The sequence below is a fragment of the Chionomys nivalis genome, chromosome 24 (genome assembly GCF_950005125.1).
Source record: "Chionomys nivalis chromosome 24, mChiNiv1.1, whole genome shotgun sequence".
Lineage (NCBI taxonomy): Eukaryota > Metazoa > Chordata > Mammalia > Rodentia > Cricetidae > Chionomys > Chionomys nivalis.
Genome location: NC_080109.1, coordinates 15,461,824 through 15,478,411, shown reverse-complemented (window position 1 = coordinate 15,478,411; position 16,588 = coordinate 15,461,824). Strand labels below are relative to the sequence as shown.

General features: G+C 39.9%; 1 protein-coding gene across 2 annotated transcripts in view; it reads left to right on the top strand.

Moving 5' to 3' along the window:
• Gmps (guanine monophosphate synthase) overlaps nucleotides 1-16,105 on the top strand; it is a 50,045-nt gene extending 33,940 nt beyond the window's left edge. For both annotated transcript variants that reach the window (XM_057756925.1, XM_057756926.1), the window contains exons 11-16: nucleotides 565-680; nucleotides 2,294-2,419; nucleotides 5,980-6,095; nucleotides 8,289-8,419; nucleotides 9,545-9,717; nucleotides 10,539-16,105. In XM_057756925.1, coding sequence (XP_057612908.1) covers nucleotides 565-680; nucleotides 2,294-2,419; nucleotides 5,980-6,095; nucleotides 8,289-8,419; nucleotides 9,545-9,717; nucleotides 10,539-10,640 — 764 coding nt within the window. In that variant the 3' untranslated portion in view covers nucleotides 10,641-16,105. The remainder of the gene's footprint in view (nucleotides 1-564; nucleotides 681-2,293; nucleotides 2,420-5,979; nucleotides 6,096-8,288; nucleotides 8,420-9,544; nucleotides 9,718-10,538) is intronic.
• Nucleotides 16,106-16,588: the final 483 nt, after the last annotated feature.

The following is a 16,588-nucleotide window of genomic DNA, read 5'->3' as shown; positions in this document are numbered from 1 at the left end:
TGCTCTTAACTGCTAAACAGTCTGTCCTCCCTCCCACTCATTCATTCAATCATTTATTAACAGTTTGCTTATTTGTAACTAGAAGCGGTAGCTCACATCTTGGCATTTAGCAATATTTTCACCGTTTTTTTTTCTTCAAAATTTAAGCAGCATATGAATTAAGGTGGTTCATTATTTTTGTTTACATTTGTAAATGATGGGAAATTCCTTTAATAAAGAGATTTTTCAGTAAATTGGCATATATAGTGTTAATTAAAATATATCTCGGGGAAATTTTTTGTGAGAATATATAGGTTAGGAAATTAATACCAACACTTAAAACTAAATGCCTTGTGCTTTTTTGTTTTGTTTAGTTTGAGATTGAATCCTAAGTCCTTGTGCATGATAAACATTGGCTCTACCAAAGAACTACACTCTAAGTCTTGAAATTTAGTGCTAGGAGTCAATTAAAATTAAATGCCTTGTGTTTATTTATTTAAAGGGTTTTATGTTTTAGCATTAGTGTCAGTTTTCTATTACATTGTAATTATACATTTTATGTTCTAAATAGTTGTTATTCTATAGGTCCTGGCCTGGCAATTAGAGTAATATGTGCTGAAGAACCTTATATTTGTAAAGATTTTCCTGAAACCAACAATATTTTGAAAATAGTAGCTGATTTTTCTGCAAGCGTTAAGAAGGTAATGACTGATTTTGACATAGCTAGTCAATACAAAGAACTAAGTAGATGGCTGCTCTTATTTTTATTTTAAAATAATTTATTTGTTTGAAAATTGAAAACAGTACGTACGTGCAGTCAGTGACTGTAGAAATCATGGCACAAAGACTGCTAGGTAGATGTGTCTGTCTGACCAAATAGACTGCATCTCCTGTCCTTCAGAGTTGTTGGGACCCTTTTCCTTCTGCTTGTCCAGCCCTCACATGAGGGATTGTGCCTGGTTGTACTGGAACCTGTTCTGCTCTTTTCAGTTGATAATCCCTGGGAGGAGGGGGAAGGTGGTAGGGTACAGGGAGAGGTGGAGGGAGGCAGCATCGGTTGGGATGTACTGTATACAAGAAGAATAAAAACTAAAATCAGGTGCTTAGTGCTTAGAGGATAACTATAGTGCATGCCAAGCTGCCTTAAGAACCAGAGCAAATAAAGTCGTTTATAAAAAGAGCACTTAGTACCAACAGCCCTTGACTGGAGACATTTAACGCAGTGACTTTTCCTAGTATTTTGAAGTAATCTGAAGGAGATAAGATTTTTTTGTTGTTGTTCTTTTTATTCTTTTTTTTTTTTAAATCTTATTTTAAAACCTTGCAAATAATGAACATCACCCACTGAAATTAGTCAAACCCAATGTGTGTATACCTAGTGAGTTAACTGTGTAATTAGAACAGCCATTGTAGGGTTGTGGAGCTTCACACTGGATTTTACACTTTCAGTATTGAATATATTTTCTCCACTGACCCAACATCAAAAATGAGGTCCACGACAACTAGAAAAACAATTAACTTCCTATAATCTTCTGTTACTCCTGTCCATTACCTGCATTCAGTCTTTCTTCATCTCCTAGAAACAGAGAACAAGAAAGGCTAAATATAAATGCTGGGTTGTTTTTTTTTTTTTTTTTTTATCAGACTTAGTCGTGTTCCTCTACCTGATTTTCCCGAGCGCTAGGACTCCGGGTGTGTGCCATATCTGGCTCTAAGGGATCTTTTGAAGTCTATACTTGCCCATCCCTAGAATTCCCATGTCATTAGTCTGGGATGTGTAGCTGTGCTTGAGAAACACTGCTGAGGCACTGGCTATAGGTAAAGCAGTGAGATAGAAGATCTACGTACAAGAGGGGTTGGTGAGCAAATAAAGTAATAAATGAGTAAAATGGATACAAACATGGGCTTCATAAAATAGTTAAATACTTCAGTGTATTTATTAGTGTTTAAAAACTAACAAAATATAGAACATTAAAAATGCTTGTATTACCAAAGGGATAGAAAGGTTGATTCTTTTTCAGTGTTCATGTTAATACTTAAATGGAACTGTATAAATAGAAATTAAGGATTTAACTCAATCTCCAATAAAGGAGAAATAAATGAGCTGGGAGAATCACCAGTTCAAAAGGGAGCAAAGGGGGAAATATAAAATGAGAAAAAATAGATGATAGAAAAGTAGAAATTCCTGGTGTACTATGTAGCACATAGCAAATAGTATATGATCTGCTGTTAAAAACTAATTGGTATAAGAACATAAGATTATGGAGGTCTTATTTCTTACAACATGAAAAGCATGTCTGTTTGGTTTTTTCAGCCCCATACACTATTACAGAGAGTCAAAGCCTGCACGACAGAAGAGGACCAGGAGAAGCTCATGCAGATTACAAGTCAGCATTCACTGAATGCTTTCTTGCTGCCAATTAAAACTGTGGGTGTGCAGGTGAGTTCACGGAGTGGGCTCCCCGCCATGGAATGTCCTGCTGCTTGCTTTCACAAAGTTCAATTTGGAATTACTTTGGGAATTCAAATGTGAAATTATATTTCAAGTTTAAAAGATAAAAACAACTTATAGGTGGTTATGGAGTAGATGAACTTTTAAGTACTGAATGAATTTTTTTTTTGTTTTTGTTTTTTTGGTTTTTTTTTTTTTTTTTTTTTTTTGTCATTGTTGTTTTGTTTTACCTGTGGTCAAAAGTAAAACTTTCAGAGAACATTTACTTCACACTTGGCTAGTTTATTTCTCTTTGAGAAACAAGATGAAAAAGTCAGGTTCTTATTTACCTGTACACTTTGTACACTTACAAGATATACTGTGGCTTGAGAAGCCTTTTCAGCTGCAAGAAGACGTCAGGTGAATATGTACATGATTAGCTTGTGGTCTGCAGGCGTATATGACTGAGGATTGAATTGCAACACGAAAACATAAGCTTACTTTAAATGCTGAGATTTTACTATCATTTTTAGAAGTTATTTTTAATTTGTGTGTGTGTGTACACACTCATATACTACAGTGTATGTGCACTCATACGTCATGCTGTGTGTGTAGATCAACTTTTGGCCGTCAGTTCTCTCTTTCCATGATGTGGAGCTAGGTCTCTTGTTTCTGCCACATTCTTCTGTGCTTCAGGACAGCCGGGCTATGAACTGCATGATTCTCCTGTCTCCGCCTCCCATCTCCTGTAAGAGTGCTTAGGTCACACATGCATACCACCGTATTTATTTATAATTTCTTCATACAACTTGTGTCCTGGGGATTGAACTGAGACGGTTAGGCTTACAAGGCCAGCCACTTTACCTGTGCTTCTGTTGTAATTTAATTGTAATTTGAATGTTAGCTTTGTCGATGACCACTATTGTGCTACAGTGTCAAAGGCTGGATATGCCTGACTGTCCTAAGGCCGTGCTCGAAGATTATATAGACTCAATACTATTTTTTTCATAAAGCTTTTTAAGTTCTTATTCTGCCTTTCTAGTTATAAAAGCATGTGAGGATAGCGATCGTTGGGTTTTGGAATGCTGTTCATGAAGTGACCACATTAAGTTTGACATCGTGACCCAGAAATTCAGGGAGTTTCTGGTCATAAGAAGCTAAAGAAGCCTTCTTTACCGTTAACTTTGTTGTTCAGTGAAAACTAGAAAAATAGCCGTAGCTCAAAATGGTACTCCCCCCCTTCTCGTTTGCCGTTGTGTGCAGCTGGTCATACTCATCAGTAGGAGTCACAGCATACAGTTGCATCAAAGATGGTTGCCATTGTGCTGACCAAGCATTTAGTAGTGTCCTTTTATAGTAGAATTATTTATAGGAACAGATTATTTTACTATTTTTGTCTAATGTTGAAGCATACCTTATCTTAATGCATTAGACTGAATTTTACATCCTTCCTTTATTGAAATCCATGTATAGTTGTTTTCATATTAAAAAGACAGTTCATTATTTTTAAATTCAACTAAAACAGGCCAGCAAGGCGGCGCAGGTAGTAAAGCCATGCTGCCAAGCCTGGTGACCTGAATTCAAACTGTGCAACCCAGATGGTGGAAAGGGAACCAACCAGCTTCTGAAAGCTCTGAACTGGAAAGTGTGCCTTAGCATATGGCCACATGCAGATAAACTCAAACAAAGCTGATACATTAGAGTTGATGAGCTGGTTTTGATTGTGAATACTTGTCTAATTTTCCTTCCTTTTAAAGAACTGTATTTGGCCTGGTGGTGGTAGCACACACCCTTAATCCCAGCACTTGGGAGGCAGAGGCAGGTAGATCTCTGTGAGTTTGAGGACACCCTGGTCTACAGAGCTAGTTCCAGGACAGGTTCCAAAGCTACAGAGAAACCCTGTCTGGGGAGGGGGTGCGAAGGGTAAGCTGCATCTATTGCTTAATGTTGTTTTTAAATGACTGTTATATATTGTTGGAATTGTGTGACTGAGTTTCTTTCAGTGGCTTTTTAATTTTTCATACATAGGTTTATTTTGAGATTTGCTCTGTATTTACATGTGGATGTCTGCAGTATAAAAGTAAAAGCATAGACAGGTTTTTCTTTAAACTTTCTCAGTTCTTATGTGACACATTGGGTTCAATCTCAACACAATAATAATACTGAGAAATTAAACTCTTAGGAGAGTCCCTCAAGAAACTTAAGTATTTGCGGCTCCTGCTAGATAGGGAACTGAGTTGAAATAGTTCCCCATTATGGTTTTTTTTAAGGAAGTTTTTAATTGTTAAGATAAATATTCATTTGAGGTATTTGCTTGATGACTGATTTCTTTAAAAAAATGCTACTTTGTATGAATGGGTGTTTTGCTTTCCTGTATGTTTGTACCACATGAATGCAGTATCCGCCAAGGCCAGTAGAGGGAGGTGGATCCCCCTGGAACTGGAGTTACAGATGGCTGTTAGCTACATGTGGCTGTTGGAATTGAATTTGGGTTCTGTGCAGTAGCAGCCAGCACTCTTCAACCACTGAGTCATCTCTCCAGTCGTACTGGGCATGATGACTAAAGCTGACATTCTTGCAGCTGAGAAGCTGAGGTGGGAAAATCGCCATAAATTTGAACTTGGCCTGGGCTACAACGTAAGATTATTTTAGCATCCCCCTCTCAGAAAAAAGAAATAAACTTTACTCAGGGTCCTCTAAAGTTCTTAACAAAGTTTAGTTGCCTTAGCTGTTAGCTATTCAGTTTTATTGTTTAACCTTACAGGCCCAGGTAAAAGTCATAATATTCTAGTATAGGCCTAATTTTTTCCTAAATGCCAAAATAAACTGTCCTTGTGAAAACATAAGTACATTTAAAAAAAAAAAACTTCTTGGCTTGGTGGTGGTGGTGCACGCCTTTAATCCTAGCATGCGGGAGACAGAGGCAGGCGGATTTCTGAGAGTTCGGGGCCAGCCTGGTCTACAAGAGCTGTTTCTAGGACAGGCTCCAAAGCAACAGAGAAACCCAGTCATGAAAAAACCAAAAAAGCAAAAAGCAAAAAAAAAAAAAAAAAAAGGATCTATCCCATTCCATAAGCTGTTTATTCACACTTCTTTTTTTTTTTTTTTTTTTTTTTTTTTTTTTTTTTTGGTTTTTCGAGACAGGGTTTCTCTGTGGTTTTGGAGCCTTTCCTGGAACTAGCTCTTGTAGACCAGGCTGGTCTCGAACTCACAGAGATCCACCTGCCTCTGCCTCCCAAGTGCTCACACTTCTTGTTTTAGTTTTAATGCAGTCCTATCTGTCAGTTCGTGGGGATTGTTGCTCATGCGTTGAAGTCTTTTTCAGAAAGCTCTTGCCTGTACCTGTAGCCACTTTCATAGGATGAGTTTGCAGCCCACTTGGGTTTTAATAAAGGATGTTTTAATTTGAAACTTACTTGTATTACTTGACAAATATCTAGAATATACACTTCAGATGTGTTTTAAAAAACAAAAGAGAAATTACTACTAATAGTATCATTGTAGAAAATATTTTTCAACCCATCTTTTGACTTAACTACTGAAAATTGATTCCTTTTTTTTTTTTCCAGGGTGACTGTCGTTCCTACAGTTATGTGTGTGGAATCTGCAGTAAAGATGAGCCTGACTGGGAATCCCTTATTTTCCTTGCCAAACTTATCCCCCGAATGTGTCACAACATTAACAGGTACATTGTGCAGATGGCAGAGGAGGTGGGTTCTGTGGGTGAGGTATAATGAGAAGATCTATAGTTTAAGGTCTTTGCTTAATGAGAGAATAAAAGGCTTAATTGTAGGTAAGAGATAGTAGATGAGAGAAGATGATTCTGTAGTCACAGCTGTTTGTGATTATGTTCTTTGGATAACTTGTCTTTTTCTTATGCTTTGATTATAGTTAGGGAAATATTATTCTGTATTTTGGTCCTTCATTACAATATAATTATTTTGCTTCTTTAAGAAAAACATTTAAAGAATAAACAATTTTGGGCACTAACTAGATGGCTCAGTAGGAAAAGGTACTTGTCACTAAGCCTGATACCCTGAATTTGATCCCTGGGACCTTCATGGTAAAAGGAGAGAAGGAACTTTGACAGGTTGTCATCTGACTTCCACACATGATATGGCACATATGCATCTGAAAAAACCAGCAATTCTTTTTAAAGACAGCTATGCTGGCTAGTTTTATATCAACTTGACACAAGCTATTGTCATTTGGGAAGAGTGACCCTCAACTGAGAACTGCCTCCATATGATTGACCTGTAGGCAAGTCTGTATTGATTTTTCTTAATTAGTGATTGATGTGGTAGGGCCCAGCCCATCGGGGGCCACCTCTGGGCTGCTGGTCCTGGGAACTCAAAGAAAGCAGAGCAAGCCGTAAGGAGCAAGCCGGTAAGTAGTACTCTTGTGCGACCTCTGCATCACTTACGGGACTGCAGGTTTCATCTCTGCCTGACTTCCTGCCCTCCCTTCTTTTGATAACGGAATGTTGTCTAGAAGTATAAGAAATAAATTACCATTAGTTATGGTATTTTATCATAGTATTAGAAACCTGCCAAAGACAGTAGCAGATTGGTGTATCCTTGCACTAGAGAACGAGGTATATATATAGCTCTGGACCAGTAATGTTTGTGGTATTAGCTATTGGAAAACGAATTAAAATTGGATAATGTTGAGAAAGGTAAGAAAATTCTCTCTCTGTTTAGAATTGTGCCCAGTGCTACACCGTGGAAAGGGAGGAGCATAAGACTAGGTTGGACCTCCATGCTGTGTTTGGTTAGGGAGACGTCAGGCCACGGGAATCTCCATGCTGTGTTTGGTTAGGGAGACGTCAGGCCACGGGAATCTCCATGCTGTGTTTGGTTAGGGAGACGTCAGGCCACGGGAATCTCCATGCTGTGTTTGGTTAGGGAGACGTCAGGCCACAGGGTTCTCGTACACAGATGGAGGACTTTGAGAATCGCAGTAGTGTATCCTTGGACCAGGAATAGTCACTGCTGGAGTTCAGGAGGTGAAAATGCAGATTTAACAACTTATCTTTAAAAAGACTACTAATGAGTATTAGCCACTGCCTGTTTATTACAAAACAAATAATGCATGTCATTTAGTGTTACCAGAATACAGGTTATACACCAGAACTCAGATCATGAAAAGTTTATAGAAAGTTTTATTTGACAGTCCAGATTGAAGTAAAATTGACTTAGAGTAAAGTGAATGTGATCTCTCAAAGTAGCAATCCTATTTCCATAAATACTGTCATTGCTTCTCCTTGCAAGATTAGACTGGACTTAACACAAAGAGAGAGGATGCAACCACAGAGATTATGTCATGGGTTATGTCAATATGCTTCCTAACCCCTAGGGAAGGCTCCAAATCTAGCAGGACTCCCCTGTGTCTCCATTTGTGATCATTAGCCTATCACAGAAAATGGTTAATACGAGGGGTATCATCCTTCGGTGTTACTCTTAACTGTGTCAATTTAATTGGAATCCCCTGAAGTTGCTTCCTCTTACAGAAAGGCAGTTAAGTGTGATTTGTATATAATATCAAATAAAGGATATTTACCACTTCTTACCAAAGCCTCAGTTTAGAGCCAGAAGTGCTGATTAAATATTATTTCATAGCTGTTTCTTTCCAGTTTTTTTTTTTTCATATTTGCTTTACCAACAAGAGTTGCTTGAGACTTCTTTTGTCTTTAGTTTGCTACAGAAACTTGAAACTTTCCTTTTAGTGTTAACCTGGAAGGGTGTGTTAAGGAGAGAGCTGGGAAAGCCAGACTTCCAAATCCACAGGAACATGCCACATTGAACTGCTCTGAGGTGAACCAAAGTCCCAAGTACAGTCCCTGACAGTGGCGTGTTCTCTCTGGTGTGTTTCCATCTAGAGTTGTCTATATCTTTGGCCCACCAGTTAAAGAGCCTCCTACAGATGTCACTCCCACTTTCTTGACAACGGGGGTGCTCAGTACTTTACGCCAAGCTGATTTTGAGGCCCATAACATTCTCAGGGAGTCTGGTAAGTAGCTCTTTCTGTTTATCACTATATACTGCAATTTAAGGTTTTTAGATGTTGCTAGCAGTAGGATGTAGCTCTTGCTTTTCAATTATGGGAGGTTCTGTAATATTGCCTTTCAAATAAAATGAATTTTTCTTTGTGGCCATTTACAGGCACCCAGAGTAGCAATGGTGTGCACGCCATATTTGTGTTGCAGGTGTTGAGGTGGCCCATGCAACTGTCTTCGTGTCTCAGCTTGCAGACAGTGTTCTTGTCATTGTCCGCTTGCTGCTCTGCTTTGAACATTTTCAGGGTTTTTGTGGTTGATACTTTTGCTATTGAAAAATAGCAAATGTGTGTCACCGAAGAGCTAGCTGGGCCCAGACACAAGAAAACTGTGGTGTGCTGCATCTGAAGGTGAAGTCAAGGCAGGGGCCAGTTCAGTGTTGATGGTCTTTACACATCTTAAATTAGATGTCTTTAAACAGAAATGCACTTAAAGCTTGGATTTGCAGAGAGTAAAATTTGATCAGAGGTTTATAGGAACTGATCCTTATATTTCCCCTGGGAAGAGTGGGCTAGTGTTAACTAAATTGGCATTTGCAGTATAGAATGCAGGACTACCTGAAATAACAAAAATGGACTCTCCCTTAATGTATGTCTCACCTTTCTTTTTTTCTTCTCGAGACAGGGTTTCTCTGTGTAATAGTCCTGGCTGTCCTGGAACTAGCTCTTCTAGACCAGGCTTGCCTTGAACTCACAGAGATCCTGTCTCTTCCTCCTGAGTGCCTGGATTAAAGGCGTGTGCCACCACCGTCTGGCTTCTTATTTATTTTTTTGTGATGAGCTCTCAGTATATAGTTTGACATTGACTCAGTATATAGCTCTGACATTGGAGGTCTTGTGTCTCAACCTCCCATGAGCTTAGAGTACATATGTGACCTACCACACCTACATAAAATTTTGCTATATCCACTTTCAATACTGTAGAGTATTTGATTAAGTGTGTGATGAGTGTCCCAGTGTATGTAAGTGGTGGAGAAAGAGGGAGGGATGCTGGAGATGCTTTGTAGGGTTTCCTTGAGTTAGGTTAGAGTATTTCTCCATAGTGTGGGGATGATAAGCACTACATGTTTCTTTCTCTAGGGTATGCTGGGAAAATCAGCCAGATGCCAGTGATTTTGACCCCATTACATTTCGATCGAGATCCACTTCAGAAGCAGCCCTCATGCCAGAGATCTGTGGTTATTCGGACCTTTATTACTAGTGACTTCATGACTGGTGTGCCTGCTACGCCTGGCAATGAGATTCCCGTAGAGGTAATTTGTGTTCCCTTTTCTAACGCACACATCAGTGCCTCACTTGTTACATAGCACAGCGGTGCAAATAGGCCGTGACAGATGCGCTCATCCTTCCTTCCTGTCTCCACCTAGTATTCAAGACAGCTTCCAGATGTCTGCTTGTTCTGATGGCTACATAGAAAGTAACCTAGTCCTGCTGAGTTCACTGCTATAAAAAGTGTTCTCATATAAATGGACAATCCAGAAGAGGAGAAGAGTTGGACTTTTTAAGAAATAAGAATGAGATTTGATACTATTAACAATTATATTTTTTATTTAAAGATGAATCTTATTTTTCTTAGGCTGTACTTGAACCTCCAGCTAAGGATGATCTTGAATTTCTGATTCTCCTGCCTTTGCCTCCCAAGCACTGGGATTTCAGGCATGTACCACCTTGCTGGGCATTGAACCCAGAGTCTTGTACAAGCTAGGAAAATACTGTAGCAATCGAACCCTACAATTCCATGTTTTCACCACTTGCCTTTCCACCAAAGTGTTCAAAGGAGTTATTTACACAATAGCAGGTGAACAGTTGAACTCATAATTTATGAAGTATTAACACATAAAGTGACATGTTTGGATGCTATTGCAGTGCCAGACACTTTGAGGAGTACTGACTTTAAGTCACTTTACCTACAGAGAGATATTATCTAAGTTTAATCAGAGCCATCTGTCTTATGTAAAGAAAAATGGCCAAAATAGTTCATGCTTTAATTTTAAGGGGCAAGTATAAGCCCTTAAGGATTGTTGAATATACGGTGGATTCTCATTCTTTCTTATAATCTTTGTTTTGTAAACAGGTCGTGCTAAAGATGGTCACTGAGATAAAGAAGATTCCTGGAATTTCTAGGATTATGTATGACCTAACATCAAAGCCCCCGGGAACCACTGAGTGGGAGTAATAAATACATTGTTGTTACGAACTGTGTGCAGTTGAGGCTCATTAGAAACCATTTGTTAATGACGCAGTACTGTGGAAAATGTTCCCGAAGCAGCTGTTTCATATCTGAGTTCTCATAGCAACACTACATGGTTTAAACGTGGAGCTGGGAGTGAAGAGTTCGTATGTATGGGGAGATAATCAAGGCGCCATTGCCCACGTGTGGACAGATCGCTCTTGCTGCTGCCTCACTTACTCTTATGTGTGAGCTCTGTGACGGTAGGCGACAGGGGCTTCTGTCCGCTTGCTATTAGAAACATCCTTTATTTACCAGTGTGACTGACTGTGTGCCTTTGGAGAATCTGAACTTTCTTGTATGTAATTTTATTTCTCCAAAGTGTGAGGAAAAGTTGTACGTATCATGGAAAGGTATTAAGAAAGCTGTTTAGAAACTTTTAGGCAGGATATTAGGGAAGTAAAATGTAAGATGCTTCAAAGATATCAAGCCCCAGGGATTTATTATGGAGGTACATAGAGGTCACAGCGTGGCAGGTAGGAAGGGGGTGCTGTCAGTCTTCCAAACCATGTTCATTCAGATGCCCTGCTTTCGCTGTTGTCTTGTTAATATGAGCAAGGGGCTTCATCCTCCCAGCCTTGGGTCACCGGCTCCTGCAGCTGTGAGAAAGAGTTCCTACCCTCTCCCCAAAAGAGGATGTCTTAGAAAAGGTTAAGATGAGAACATGTTCTTTTTGTTTGCCTGGTCAGAGGTCACAGAAGCCATGATCCTCCCTCCCTCCTTCCCTCCCTCCCTCCCTCCCTCCCTCCCTCTCTCCCTCCCTCCCTCCCTCCCTCCCTCCCTCCCTCCCTCCCTCCCTCCCTCCCTCCCCCATATCCCACGAGTGAGAGAGTAAATGTTTCTATTTCTTAGGAAAGAGCTGTCAGAAGACACCTAGGTCTGAATTGTGCACAGATTTACCGCTTCCTGCGCAGGAGTCTTGACTGGTGTAAGGTATTTGTTAGCCCCTTTCCTACCTATTAGCTTGTGGAGAGGGTTCAAGGCCAAGTGCTGGACTCGGTGCCATTGCCAACAGTTTCTATAGGTTCTTTATAATAGTCATACAAATCCGAAAAAGGCAGTAGAAAGAGTTAAATTCTAGAATATTACCATGTTTTTCTCACCTGCTTTTACCTCAGGTTGCTCTATGTTTCCTAGTACCAATTTCTATTTGGGATTCAGTGTTAAAAGGAGGTAGAGCAGAGGTCATCTTTCCTGGCTAGTCCAGAGGATAGCCGGAAACTGCTGCCGGATCCAGAGGGAGAGGCCCCTCGGTAACAACAGACATCCAGACCTGAACAGAGCATTTTTCTTCACAGAAGGTCGAGTGTTCATTGTCTGTTCTGGTGGATTTCATAGATTTAAGCAGATTGAGAGTTGTGTTATTTCTCAATGGGAACTAACCAGTATAGAATGCTTAGCAAAGTGTGAGTACATGTTTGGTTACATTAAAAAAAACTTCCTGTTGTAGAAAACTGTGGTATAAACAGTTGGAATTTAGAAGACTGTGTGTTTTTCCCTGAGCTTTGTTTTGTGGCACACAGCTTACTGCTATGGTCTGTGTAAAACTGGTCAGGCGATCAGTTCATTTAGAAGTGCTGCTCCTTTGTAATCTTTGCCTTGCGAACATCGGTGGTGTATATTATGCACAGATCTCAGGCAGACTGGAGTTAAAGTATTTAACGTTTTCCTCGCACAGTCGCTCCAATGTCTTTATGCAATCCTTACTCTGGAAAAAAAAGTCACTCCCAAACATACCCACACATGATCCAGAAGAATTCTGGGACTGAAAGATTGTTTTCATGTTCACCGTCTTACCTTCTTGAGTGGTCATTTTTGCCTTGTACTGTGTAGCTTACTTCCTAAAGTCACGGTAGTTCCTCTGAGCTACTGAAAGTTGTTACAATCAAGGAGACAAGCTCATTGGGGAGGTGGTCACAGTGACTTTAAGAACCAAGTGCGAGGTTTTCTTGGACGTAGCCATCCTTGCATTAAGTGTGTTCCAGCTCTCAGGTCATGTGACCTTACAGGTTGGTCACTTTGTACCCAGGCTTAGTGCACAATCTCAGTTATCACTTAGTAGCCTGGGCTGTTTGACATGTTCCATTACTTACTTGGGACACTTCTACATGATTGTATTTTGTTTCTTTGTAACTATTACAGAAAGTCAGATCATGTAATTTATTTCAGGAAATATCAAGAACTAACTAAATAAATCCCAGTCCTGTCTTAGTGGATCTATCAGTGATGTGCAGTTCTGTTAGACATAATAACCTGGTATAATTTTTGAGGGCAAGCTTTTAGATGCATCTCAGTGACTGAATTGTACTATTTTCTCTCTCCATCTTGGAGTAACTACATGCAAACATAAATTATAAAAGTTATTTCCTCACTCTGTTTGGATTTAGCTACTGATGGCCAGTTTCAGTGAATAATTGAATTCTACTCTGTACAGAGTAGAATATGAGGGTATTCATGTGAAATAGACAGCAGTGTCCATCTTGCTTGTTTGCCTTGCTGTTAACTAGACATGTGGATCCATTTGTCTCATGAAGTTCCAACATCACACCTAACCCTGAATATTTATCCTCATTTTCTGTCTCCCAGAGCAGAATATATGTAGCTCAGCCTGAAGTTTACCACGTATTTGAGGATGGTCTTGAACATCTGACCATCTCCCTAGTGCTGGAATTAGAGGAATGTACCCTTGTACCCAATTTATGCTTTACCGGTCATTGAACGCAGAACCACGTGTCTGTTTGGCAAGCACTGTACCAACGGAGCCACATGCTAGTTGCATTCTTAGTTCTATAAACAAGAAAAAGCATAACAGGAGACAGTGGAGAAGCTGGATACTTCTAACACATTTGTTAAAAATATAAAACAAAACCCATGTATTCAGCTGCCACCACCAGCTAAAGAACATACCATCAAGATTTGGTCATGTCAACTCTTGAGAACGCTTGGTGTCTTCACTGTTTTGGAAGAGCTGCCAGAGTATGTCTCAGCTTTGACAACAAATAGTATGTGCACCTCTGAGCTGTTGGCAGAGCAGGAGCTGGAATTCAGACTTAGTGAATTTATCTCTGTACAACTTAATCAGGGATAAAGGACGTCACAGCGTTGTCTCTTCCAGAAGTTCTGTACATTTCTCACTTGCAGTGTTCTGACTTTGGCATTGCTCTCTCGTGTGAGCCTCTCCCCCTACCCCCCTTCTCCAAGATCTTCAGAGTGCTGTTGGAAGGCAAGCCTTCACAGTTACCTCAGTGGTAGTTCCTTGGCCCCAGTCTAGAGTTAACTGGAAACTGAGCACAGGTTAAATATTTCGACTTGAGAGCTCTCTCTTGTCTTGATTGAAGTAGTTGTACCAGATGGCAGAGGAAAACTTTTTTACCACACGAGACTTTCGCTGCAGTAATGACTTTATGAACATTTAACAGCTAGACAAGGAGTCCCCAGAATGTCAAGATGGCACCTTTTCAATAGTAGACATGCCGTGTGTATTCAGAAGAGTCACATCCCATGAAAGCCTTAACCTTAAGTGATCCCAACCTTGGTTGCTGTCGCCTGAGGAATTAAAAACAAAGAAAATTCAGATGATGTAAGAGTGGAGTGGGGACAGTGCCCACGCCCAGGTTGTTTCTCAGCGGGAAGAAATCACTATTAAGGGATACACCTGCTCTCCTGTTAGAGTTTTAAGTCCTAGTCACACGGGTGAGGAATGGAGACTGGAGAGTCTTGTTTAGCTAGGTTTGGATTGTGGGGCCACATTTGGATCTGATTATCCATGCTCCAGGACTCAGAAATACCAGCCTGTGTGGGGAATCTGTCAGACCGGCGGTTACCCATATGCCAGCTGAATACCCGCATGGGCTTATTCACCCTCTTCCTTCCTACTTTTACTTTTCTCTACTCCTGTGTTGTAACCATCTCGAGGCCCGAGACTCCTGCCATGAACTAAGCTATTCCTGTACTGACTGAAGAAGCTTTAGGAGCTGTGCCAAATGGTAAGTCAGTCATTTAACAGCACTGTTGCAACTTCCCGTGTTTCCTCTGAGCCTTGTGGCAGCCTTGGGCCTTGTTTATATAGTAAAGTCACAAGACTTTAGGGAGGCTGGTTATTTCTTATTTATTTATTTAGGTTATTTCTTTATATGTCACATTCAGAAGCACCAAAATATGAGTTATTGAGAAACGCGAACCCCAAGTATCTAGTGGAGTTACACACCTTTGAAGAATATAACATACCTTTGTTATTTTTGTCTTTACATCAGCTGTGACTTCATTACAACCTTCACATGTAAATGAATGTGAACACCTGAACATATTTTTGATAAAGCGTTATTTTGTAACTGAAATAAATAGCACGTGTAGTTCCCTATGTAACTGTTAGTGACGTGCTGCCATGTCTTTGTTGCAATGATCTCACTAGAAAATCGGTTTGCTACGTTAATGTGAAATGACATCTCTTGTGTCTTCTGCAAACTTCATAAAGGAGGAAATTATTTCATAATTGGTCTTTAAGTCTTGGTGTTTATAAAAACAAAACAAGAGCAAAGAGGACAGGACATATTAAGGTGGTCAAGAAATTGCATACATTATCAGGGTTCTGGACAATAAGCGTAATCAGCTTCCCTTACGTGTGCAGGAATGGCGATATCTTGTCCACTGTTAACAGTACACACAGCTCTTTGGGTAGCTTTGTAGTTCAATGATCAGCTAAAGATGCGTATATGCATGTGTGCTTCTAAAATTAGCCACAAGCACGATGTTCTGAATATTCATCTTATGTATTTAGTCTCTGAAAATATAGATTACCCTTACTAATGTGTTGTATTTTGTAGTGCTGGGAGTCACGCCCAGTGTGTCTGAATGATAATACAAGCGTGTGTTCACAAACGCTGCTGCGCTCTTGGAACTGTTACGAGCGGCACACACCCATCTCCTGTTAGAGAAGATTAGAGGAAACCATGGGCAGAAACAGTTGAGCTAGTGGTGCTGACACTGGACTCTACCTTGTCAGGGCTCCTGCTGTCTCAGAAAATTTGTTTTGAGTAGTTTTGCTATTTTACCACAGCTTAAAATGAAGGTCGCTTCTGAGTTTAAATGTGAAGATTTTATAAATCAAAATTGTCACTCTCCATTTCAGAAATACTGTGGTTAACATCGGGACTAAGTTTTTTTGTTCATTTTGTAAATTATTTGTGATTTATATTGAAGAGTTTTTGTAGATTAGGTCCTAAGGAAAGAATCCAGGGATCCTAATCCAACCTTGAGACTGTGTTAAATCTTTAGAGCACTGTGCCTGTGTTACCCGCATCACTGCCAACTTCTTTCAGTGTTAGTGAAAACCGAATTCCCAGCTCAACTGGTTTTGTGAAATGCTGGAAAACACAAGATTCCTTTGTCAAAGTGTCTTTGTCCAGTTACATTACAACGACTGTCATTTAAGAAGAGTGTTTGTGGAATAAAAAAGTATTTAGCTAAGTGCAAGAAATTTCCATCTTGTGATTCTTTCCAGTGCAGCTTCGGTTAGATTGTGAGTGATGAAGGCACAATAAACCGAACTAGATTTTTATAGCATCTTATTGGGGAAGTGCCAGAAGTCACACACGCGTGTGTGTTCAAGCCTCTTTAAACATTTGGAAATGTTTAAGCGGAAATGTGTAGCAGTGCAGTTCCCATCAGTCTCCGAGTTCTGTGTAATCATGTGAGGCACAACTGGTTGTTCCCCGAAGTCGGCAGTCAGTTCTCAGAGTTTTAAGCTGACACAATGGTGTTGAGTAGTTTTGTGTTAAACAATGACTTTGCTGCTTCCTAACCGAATTTTACTCTAGTTTCTACTTAAAACAATGAACTATTAATTCATTATTGAGCAAGACATGTTTTTGTGAGACAAGGTTTCCCTGTAACCT